At 46.0% G+C, this 11,065-nt stretch overlaps 1 protein-coding gene across 1 annotated transcript in view; it reads left to right on the plus strand.

Annotated features, from left to right (window-relative positions):
• The window catches only part of pla2g10 (phospholipase A2 group X), a 35,186-nt gene extending 24,356 nt beyond the window's left edge, over positions 1 to 10,830 (plus strand). The window contains exons 4-5 of the mRNA XM_078240058.1: positions 3,308 to 3,414; positions 10,680 to 10,830. Of these exons, the coding sequence (XP_078096184.1) occupies positions 3,308 to 3,414; positions 10,680 to 10,822 (250 nt within the window). The 3' untranslated portion in view covers positions 10,823 to 10,830. The remainder of the gene's footprint in view (positions 1 to 3,307; positions 3,415 to 10,679) is intronic.
• Positions 10,831 to 11,065: the final 235 nt, after the last annotated feature.

Here is an 11,065-nt window from a genome sequence, read left to right on the forward strand (position 1 = left end):
GTATTTAAATTACCCTGGGATCTGCTGCTATCTTAATAAAAATCTTCCACATGTTGCCAGCAGTATCTGCCGTTGAGATATTCAGATAGCAATAACTTATCAATATCTAATTAAAGAAATAAAGGGAAGTTACAATTATGTATCATCTAGGATATTATATCCCATCATATAGAATGTCCCAAAGTGCTTTATAATCATTGAAGGACTTTCAAAGTGTTTTCACTGTTGTAAGATGGGAAACACAACAGTCAGTTTGCACATTAGTGAGGTTCACAAACAGCAATGCGTTAGGCACCAGATGATGGCCGGGATTCTCCGACCTCGCACGCCCCGTCACCCCGACAATGAGAATGGAGAATTTGACCCTCAGCCGAAACTCTTATCACTGCAGTGGCACTGGAGAATCCCAGCCACGGGCGAGGTCAGAGAATTTCAGCGAATATGTTTATGTGACGTTGATAATTTAAGTAAAGATCTCACCACCCCGCCTGGCTTACTTCCGCAGGATGGAAGGACTTAGCTGCCCAACTGAAAATCAGTTCCCAAATCATTCAGAGAAATAAAGAATACCACTTATAGTCATGCATATGAAGGCATTGCCTTGTGCATTGAATTACAAAGGTCCTTTTTTGTTTCTGTATTAGTGCCATAAGTAGGCTTACATTAACATTGCAATGAAGCTACTGTGAAAATTCCCTAGTCGCCACACTCCGGCGCCTGTTCGGATACACTGAGGGAGAATTTAGCACGGCTAATGCACCCTAACCAGCACGTCTTTCGGACTGTGGGAGGAAACCGGAGCACCCGGAGGAAACCCATGCAGACATGGGGAGAGTATGCAGACCCTGCACAGAAAGTGACCCAAGCCAGGAATTGAACTCGGGTCCCTGACACTGTGATGCACCAGTGCTAACCACTGTGCCACAGAAGGATGCAATGCTCCCAAAAGATTTCGAAGTGTGGTCTCCAGTGGGATATGCGGTGCGATTCCTGCTGGGTGGGTCGGCACGATTCTGATTGTAATCCACCCACACTCACAATCTTTTGGAGATTGGGGTGATTTGTGCTATGGAATTGATGTGCGGGACCTACATCTTAAAGATGTCGGCAAGACGGGCTCCTCAGAAAACAGGGTGCCCTTTTTAAGGGCATCCCAATCTCAAAATAATGCAACCGGCCCAACCCCCCCGCTCGCCGTTACCCCCCTGCCCCCATTCCCGGCTTCAGACCTTCCCCCACCCCCAGTTGCCGGTACCAACCGCTCCTCCTGCAAAGTGAGCGACACCCCGCTATGGGGTTGCCTAAGAGCCCACCCACTTCAGGCTCCACCCCTTGGCAGTGCCAACCTGGCAGCACAAAACTGGCACTACCCCTGGCAGTACCCAGGAGTTCCATTGGCCTCTGAGCTCGCCGGCGTGGTCTCTGTGATTCCGGCCGGCTTCACCTTGCGCTAGTGGGTGGGTGACTTCCAGGAGCTGAGTGAATCCAGCTTAAAACAAATCCTGCGTATTTAAATGATTTTTATTTAAATTCGCTGGGCATGAACCAGATCATGTCGCTGGCCGGGGGCAAGGGAGAATCTCAAAATGCATTCTCCCCGTCACAGATCGTTTTCCGGCCCCTCTGGCGAGGGTTTCTGGCCATAACGGGATTTACGCCTGTACGCTTGGAGCCAGAGAATCACCAGCAAAGAGTGAAAGTAATAGGGGCAGGAGTGCTCCTTTGAGCCCGCTTTGCCATTCAATAAGATCAGGGCTGAATTTCCTCATTAACTCCACCTTCCCGCCCTATCCCCACGAAGAACCTAAAGAAACGGGTCGTTGTAAAGAAATAGTACTGGAGAAAGTAATGGGAGTAAAATATGACAAATGCTTTGTACCTGATGGCCCACATCCTAGAGCTCTCAAGGAGGTAGCTATAAAGAAAGCTTTGGGTTTGACTTTTCAGAATTCCCTAGATGATAGAATGATCCATGTGGATTGGAAAGTAGCACACATAAGCCTGTTATTTAGGGGCAGCACGGTGGCACAGTGGTTGGCACTGCTGCCTCATAGTGCCAGGGACCCGGGTTCAATTCCTGGCTTGGGTCACTGTCTGTGTGGAGTCTGCACGTTCTCCACGTGTCTGCGTGGGTTTCCTCCGGGTGCTCCGGTTTCCTCCCACAGTCCAAAAATGTGCAGATTAGGTTGATTGACCATGCTAAATTGTTCCTTAGTGTTAGGGGGATGTCAGGGAGATGAGGAGGGTAAATATGTGGGATTATGAGGATAGGGCCTGGGTGGGATTGTTGTCGGTGTATGCTCGATGGGCCGAATGGTCTCCTTCTGCACTGTAGGGATTCTATGATGCTATTTGAGAAATGAGGCAGAGAGAAAATAGGGAACTCCAGGCCAATTGGCCTGATATCAGCAATCAGGAGAATTCTGGAATTTAAAAAAAATTCATTTGTGGGACATGGGTGTCGCTGGCTGGCCAGCATTTATTGCCCATCCCTAGTTGCCTGAGGGCATTTGAGAGTCAACCACATTGCTATGCCTTTGTAGTCACATGTAGGCCAGACCAGGTAAGGATGGCAGATTTCCTCCCCTAAAGGGTTTTCATTAGTGAACCAGATGGGGTTTTTTTGACAATTGACAATGGTTTCATGGTCATCAGTAGATTCTTAATTCCAGATATTTTTTATTGAATTTCAATTCCACCACCTGCTGTGGTGGGATTCAATCCTGGGTCCCCAGAACATTAGCTACATTTCTGGATTAACAGTCCAGCGATAATACCACTAGGCTATCGCCTCCCCCAATGCTGCCATCCTGAAAATGACCCGGTTATTCTTACTTGTTTCATCTCTGACATGTGCAATCTCAGGCAGACTAACAGTGCGTCCACTGCAAGATGTCTGAGTTAGGAAGGACCACACTGAGTTGGGTTTCTTGTTGGTAGATTACTATCCAGCAACTTCCTCCAGTTAGTGTTTAGAGGCTGGGTGAGGCTCGGTTGCAATGTGCAAATAATCTGCAGATATTCACTATCTAGATATGAGCAAAGGCCAGTGAGTGAGGTGCGAGAGACACTCATACCACGAGTGAGAGTTAGTGTTTTCAGAAACAAAAAGGAAAAAAAAGTGTCGGGGAAGAAAATGACCACGACTCACTTGCTTTTGTGGCTGTTGACATCCATATAAGGGAGTCTTTTGATGTGACATCAGCAGTACATTTTTACCTTCTCGACACTCACTCGGCGCTCAACTAATTGGTTACTTTTCTCATTCATTCATTCATTCATTCATTCATTCCTTTTTTGCCTTCAGGTGCTGTTTTACTCACGACTGCTGTTACGGGAAAGCAGAGGAAGCTGGTTGTCATCCCAAATTAGACAGTTATAACTGGTATTGCAGATATGGTAATCCTAGATGTGGTGAGTAAGAGGTTATTCTTAAAAGGCTGGATTCTAATAGCAGGCAGGATTGGAATGGGGGCACGAGGCCGGCCGGGATGAGTGGCGCACCCGGGAATCGGGAACCACACGAGGCCCAGTTGACTCTTTAAAGGTCGGACCTTATTTAAACGGAGCTTGCCAGCTTCCCAACCGAGCCCACAACCTGGTCAACCTATTAACAATCCCTGATACGGAGGTAGATTAATTGGTGATAGGGGAGGCCCAAGGTTGGGTAAGGCCCAACAGGACTGGATGGCCAAGGAAGGTGCTCACGCGGCCATTCTGGTTGGTTATGTCTGTAAATCCTTCTGATATCCCTGAGGACAGGCGGTAAGAGCAGGAGAGTGTCCTGGGAAGACAAGCTGCAGAGGGCAACAGCAAACCTCTGCAGTTCTTTGCCAAACATCAACGTGGACCAACACAATGGAAGCCCATGGTTGCCAGTGCCATCCTAGGGCATGGTCCCCGGAGGAGGAGGAGGAGATATGGCATGCGGGCTTTTGATGCCAGCACCCACCCACCCAGCTTATTATGAGTTCAGCTCAGGGGTGGGCAGGAAGAGGATGGTTTAGTCGATTTTATGACCTCTGTTATGGAAAAGCAGACCTATTTTACATGCCCTTCCCACCACAAACCCAGTGGGGGCAGGGAGTTAGGTATTGAGAAAGGATTTCCTTTTTGTCCTAGGCTTACCAAATGTGAAAACACGATCTGTTTTTGCGCCTTTTCATCTTCTGGACAAGGAAGCCACACACTTTATAACAGCAATCACTGTGTCAGCCCTGTACTATTAGCATTGCTAAGCATCTGAGGATCATAGAATCCCTACAAAAGGAGGCCATTAGGCCCATTGAGTCTGCACCGAACGCAGTACCACCCAGCCCTATCCCCATAACTCCACAAATTTACCCTGCTTAACCCTCCTGACATTAAGGGTCAATTTAGCATGGCCAATCCACCTAACCTGCACACCTTTTGGGTGTGGGAGGAAACCGGAGCACCCGGAGGAAACCTACGCAGACACAGGGAGAATGTGCAGAGTCCGCACAGACAGTGGCCCGAGGCCGGAATTGAACCCGGGTCCCTGGAGCTGTGAAGCAGCAGTGTTAAGATTGTGCCACCGTGCCGCCCTGTTCAAATTTCACCATCTGCCATGGTGGGATTCGAGCCCGGGTCCCCAGAGCATTGTCCGGGGTCTCTGGATTACAAGTCCAGTGATGCCACTATGTCACCGCCTTCTTGTTTGTAATCAAACGTAACCAATTTAGATGTAATATTTTTGAAATGCGGTATGCCTTTTGAGGAATTAAAACACTCAGGTTTCAAAAGTGTCAGTATTGGCTGTAAAAATATCTGTTTTACAAAGAAAAGGGAACTGTTAACGCCTCTGAGAAAGAGGGGAAACATTTCTAATCTCAAGTCTAATGGGAATCAACAGCCCTGTGCAGTCCTTGAGACTGATCTCACCATTCGAAAGCTATCAGAAGTCGAGATGCCCAGAGGCACAGTTTGAACATCGTGATAAAACAATGTACAAAATTCACAATTGTTTTGGTTCATCGAGTTTATTGTGGGGAACATGGTGAGTGTTGGAAAGGGCATTCAGTACACACAGGGAAAACATTTTTCAAGTTCACACTCTGGAATGATGCACTTTGATGAGCACCGCAGACAACCTGCAAGGAATTGTTGAGAATTCCCCCATTGCTTGATGCAATTTAACGCATCAGAACATACATTTTTTGTGCATTGTTTCCAATATGCTTAATTGCCCAGAGGTGATCTAACCCATCAGGAATTCTTTTAGAATTTCAATTGCAAAAAAAAATAATTACTTAAGATTACTTTTTATGAAAACAAAACTATTAATCAACATCTTCTGAACTGTCAATTGTTGTTGAACAGCGAGTGCGAACGATATCAAGTGAATTGGGCTAAGAAGTCACTGTACGGAACAGCTAAATGAATATCAAAGATAGTCACTCGCTCAAAGTGCTTCAGTAATTTTTCTATTTTGAATTTGTATTGAATAAGTAAGTGGCTGTTCGATTCCAGGTCTCTCAGTAATTTAGTTGTAATTCACTTACATCCCTTACATAAGTTTATAGGAATAAGAACATAAGAACATAAGAAATAGGAGCAGGAGTAGGCCATCTAGCCCCTCGAGCCTGCCCCGCCATTCAATAAGATCATGGCTGATCTGACGTGGATCAGTACCACTTACCCGCCTGATCCCCATAACCCTTAATTCCCTTACCGATCAGGAATCCATCCATCCACGCTTTAAACATATTCAGCGAGGTAGCCTCCACCACCTCAGTGGGCAGAGAATTCCAGAGATTCACCACCCTCTGGGAGAAGAAGTTCCTCCTCAACTCTGTCTTAAACCGACCCCCCTTTATTTTGAGGCTGTGTCCTCTAGTTTTAACTTCCTTACTAAGTGGAAAGAATCTCTCCGCCTCCACCCTATCCAGCCCCCGCATTATCTTATAAGTCTCCATAAGATCCCCCCTCATCCTTCTAAACTCCAACGAGTACAAACCCAATCTCCTCAGCCTCTCCTCATAATCCAAACCCCTCATCTCCGGTATCAACCTGGTGAACCTTCTCTGCACTCCCTCCAATGCCAATATATCCTTCCTCATATAAGGGGACCAATACTGCACACAGTATTCCAGCTGCGGCCTCACCAATGCCCTGTACAGGTGCATCAAGACATCCCTGCTTTTATATTCTATCCCCCTCGCGATATAGGCCAACATCCCATTTGCCTTCTTGATCACCTGTTGTACCTGCAGACTGGGCTTTTGCGTCTCATGCACAAGGACCCCCAGGTCCCTTTGCACGGTAGCATGTTTTAATTTGTTTCCATTGAGATAGTAATCCCATTTGTTATTATTTCCTCCAAAGTGTATAACCTCGCATTTCTCAACGTTATACTCCATTTGCCATATCCTCGCCCACTCACTCAGCCTGTCCAAATCTCTCTGCAGATCTTCTCCGTCCTCCGCACGATTCACTTTTCCACTTATCTTTGTGTCGTCTGCAAACTTCGTTACCCTACACTCCGTCCCCTCCTCCAGATCATCTATATAAATGGTAAATAGTTGCGGCCCGAGTACCGATCCCTGCGGCACGCCACCAGTTACCTTCCTCCAACCGGAAAAGCACCCATTTATTCCGACTCTTTGCTTCCTGTCGGATAGCCAGTCCCCAATCCACTTTAACACACTACCCCCAACTCCGTGTGCCCTAGTCTTCTTCAGAAGATGACAGAAGACGAAGGTTGAAAGGTTGACATATTATTTTTGGCTGCTCTTTAAGAGACGGTATGCAAAGTCACCTGCCATTAAGGTGTACAGTCTACTTCCTCACGCTGACAGCCAAAAGCGTCTTCAACAGAGGTTAAGAATAATTGGGAGAGATCTTACCAGAATTTGGCAAAATGTCAAGCTCACTGAGAAAGCCCTCCAGTTGCACAGAACAGTTTTCTGTTCAGGTTTTGAGCCTCTTCAAGAATAAAAATGAGTGAGTGTGTGTAGTAACTAAGGAAGCCAACTGGAAAGAAACTGGCCAGAATTCTTCACCGGCGTGGGGTGATGTCAGTGGGAATTCCCATTGACAGCGGCGGGACCAGATTATGCCGCCACTAGCAAACAACGCGCCACCGCCCGCTGGCGGGAACCACGCAACTTGGAGGCCAGGGAATGTCACTGACGGTGTTTTATTTTATAAAGCAAAAGTTAAGCCTGCGGGTACATGTACATAAGTCCCATCCGGGACAATAGAATACCGGACCCACTCAGGGGTCCACCTGTAAAGGACTTGGTATACATGTTCTACCTGTTCAGGTAATTACCTGTTACCATGGGAACTCGTATTCTACAAGTCCTACTGGGAGGTCAATCAGGGATTCCCCATGTATGTCCTGGGAGTTGTCACAGAGTATTTCACGCTGTCAGTCTGGCGGATAGGGACTCTTAGAGCCAGCAACCCGGGTTCAATTCCGGCCTTGGGTCACTGTCTGTGTGGAGTCTGCACATTCTCTCCGTGTCTGCGTGGGTTTCCTGCGGGTGCTCTGGTTTCCTCCCACAGTCCAAAGATGTGCAGGTTAGGTTGATTGGTCATGCTAAATTGATCCTAGTATTAGGGGGATTAGCAGTTGGGATACCGGAATAGGGCCTGGGTGGGATTGTGGTCGGTACAGACTCGATGGACTGAATGGCTTCCCTCTGCACTGTAGGATATCTATGATCTATGAAAGGCTCCACAGAGATCAGGGTGCCATCTGTAAAGGGCGTCCATTTGGTCCCTGTCAGCACAGTGCAACTCCGATTGAGAATTGAGCAAACAGGAATCGCACCCATTCTACTTCACTGAGAGTTAGGCTGGAATTTTACCGGCAAGCCCGCCCCGATTCCGGCAGGGTCCGATGAAACTCGGGTGCCGGTAAAATTCCGCCTTTAGTGTTCAATTAGTCAGCACCTTGTCTGGAACAATTTAACTTTTAATAAAACTATTGGAACTCCCTCCTTAAATTTTATTTCTCTGCAGAATAAATATGAAACACTGGCCGGATTCTCCGACCTTGCCTGCAGCTGGAATTCTCTGATCATGTGGCTGTGAACTGAGATTTGGCTCAGCGCCAAATTCTCTGTTCTCACTGGGACGTGTGAGACCACAGAATTCCAGCCACCATTTTACCTTGCATGTCCTTTAGGGAAAGAAATCTGCCATCCTTACCTGGTCTGGCCTACATGTGACTCCAGACCCACAGCAATGTGCTTTACTCTTAAAAGGCCCTCAGGGACAGGCAATAAATGCTGGCCCAGCCAACGACACCCAAATCCCATGAACAAATAAAAAAAAGAATCAAACTGACCATAAGACCATAAGACATAGGAGCAGAATTAGACCACTCGGCCCATCGAGTCTGCTCCGCCATTCAATCGTGGCTGATATTTTTCTTATCTGAACCGTAATATCATTGAGTTTTCATACTTCAAATGGCCCTACGACAACACTCCAATATTTTGAACTTCTGTTGGGCTGCAGTTCCCTTACTGAATGATTAGAGTGCCTCAGTATTACCATATGCATGACCTCAGGAGGGGATAAATATCTTTTAGTCAATTTAGTTATCTTCCTCATCTACCGAGGAAACCCTTTAATACTGCTTGCTCATATTTAAAAAACAGATTGCAAATCACATTTAACAAATCTCTGAAGCTTCAATCAGATCTTTTTAAAAATCTGAAACTCATATTTACTTTCATTTCACCTTATTTTACTGTATCAAAATAGACTCTGCTGTCAAACCTTAGTAACCTTGAGTTAGGCGTAGTAATGGACGTGAATAGTGAGCCTTTTGCATTTATCATTTCACTTCAGCCATAGAGTCACCGGTGCTGCTCTGTCTGAGTTAGTTTTGGGCTAAGTGTCAACTGAATAAGCAGGACTGTTACACCTCATCTTCTCTTTCTGTATAAAAAGGAAACGTATGTTTCAAAGGCCTCTGCTGGAATTTTTAAAATATATTACATGGGATGTGGGCGTTGCTGGCAGCATTTGTTGCCTATCCCTAATTGTCCTTGAACTTAGTGGTTTGCATTGCCACTCCTAAGGGTAGTTAAGAGTAAACCGTAAATAAAACAGAATAAAACACCGGCACAATGGCACAGTGGTTAGCATTGTTGCTTCACAGCGCCAGGGACCCGGGTTCGATTCCGGTCCCGGGTCACTGTCTGTGTGGAGTTTGCACATTCTCCCCGTGTCTGCGTGGGTTTCCTCCGGGTGCTCCAGTTTCCTCTGACAGTCCAAAGATGTGCAGGTTAGGTTGATTGGCTGTGCTAAATTGACCCTTAGTGTCAGGGGGATTAGTAGAATAAATACATAGGGTTACGGGGCTAGGGCCTGGGTGGGATTGTTGTCGGTGTAGGCTCGATGGGTCGAATGGCCTCCTTCTGCATTGTAGGGATTCTATGATTCCATGAAAACACTGGAAAAACTCAACAGGTCTGGCAGCATCTGTGGAGAGAGAAAAATAGTTAAGATCTGGAGTCCAAACATCACATTGGACTCGAAATGTGTTTCACTCTCCACAGATCCTGCCGGACATGCTAAGTTTGTCCAGCAGTTTCTGTTTTTATTTCAGATGTCCAGCATCCATAGTATTTTGCTTTAATAAGTGGCATCCACATTGCTGTGGGTGTGGAGTCACATTTAGGCCAGACCAGGTAAGGATGGCAGATTTCCTTCCCTAAAGGACATTCGTGAACCAGATGTAACTTTGCAACAGTCAATGATAGTTTTATGGACACCAGTACTAAGATGAGCTTTCAGTTCCAGATTTAATTTAAATGTTATCAGTTACTGATTTGAGCCCATGTCCTCAGAGCTTCTGGCTTACCAGTCTGGTACATCACCACTATACCATCATGTCCAAGTCTTGCAGGATAGCCCTGGAACAACCACATAACACAGGTCATTTAATCTATTGAGGAAGTTGCAAGTAAGTTGAAGTTTATTTATTAGTGTCACAAGTAAGCTTACATTAACACTGCAATGAATTAACTGTGAAAATCCCCTAGTCACCACACTCTGGCGCCTGCTCAGGTACATTGAGGGAGAATTTAGCATGGCCAATGCATCTAACCAGCACGTCTTTCGGACTGTGGGAGGAAACCGGAGCACCCGGAGGAAACCCATGCAGACGCAGGGAGAACATGCTGACTCCACACAGACAGTGACCCAAGCTGGGAGCCTGGGTCCCTGGTGCTTTGAGGCAGCAGTGCCATCATGCCGCCCTAAGTAGCACCTTGCACATCACCAGGACATCGCAAACACTCCACAGGCAATTATCCACTTTGCAAGAGCAGCCGTTGTTGTTCTGCACATTGAGAGGTTCTACAACAGCAGTGTGATAAAATGATCGGTAAAGTTTTTTTGCTGGTATTAGTTGAAGGATGAATATTGGTCAGGACACCAGGATACGAACAATCTTCTTGAAACAGTCCTTGGGGTTTGTTTTTGTTCTCAGCAGACAGTTTACTATTTCATCTAAAATAATAATAACCCCACCAATCTAGCATTCCCTGAGAACAGCACTGGTGTCAGCGAGACAATGTGCAAATGCTGGAGTGAGGTTTGATCACGCTACTTTCTGATTCAGGCAAAATACCTGATTATTTCATGCCAATTACATAGTATAAAGTTTAAAAAGCAAACCTTTGTTTTTATTATAGGATTCTTCTTTGACCATTGCGAAAAGATGATTTGTGAATGTGACATGGAGTTATCCTACTGCTTGAAGAATGCTGTCTACCGGAAGAGATACGCACTGTGGCCCAATTTCCTTTGTGGGAAGAGAAGACCACATTGTCATTAATATTAAACATTATGGGTATATTCTTAAACGTGGGTCTTGTTTGAATGTGGAGCTTAGCTTTGAGTTGACTCAACACGCAAGTGTTCAGCATTTTTCTATCTAAAAATGAGGCTTTTTTTTATGACCCCACAACTACAACAGGATACAGGGAGTGAATTGTAGGATCACGCTGCCTCCAATATTCCACACTTAAGTAATAGTGAATGGGAAATCACAGACTGCAGTCATGATACACTCCCTGTG

This window comes from Mustelus asterias, chromosome 23 (assembly GCF_964213995.1).
Source record: "Mustelus asterias chromosome 23, sMusAst1.hap1.1, whole genome shotgun sequence".
Classification (NCBI taxonomy): Eukaryota; Metazoa; Chordata; class Chondrichthyes; order Carcharhiniformes; family Triakidae; genus Mustelus; species Mustelus asterias.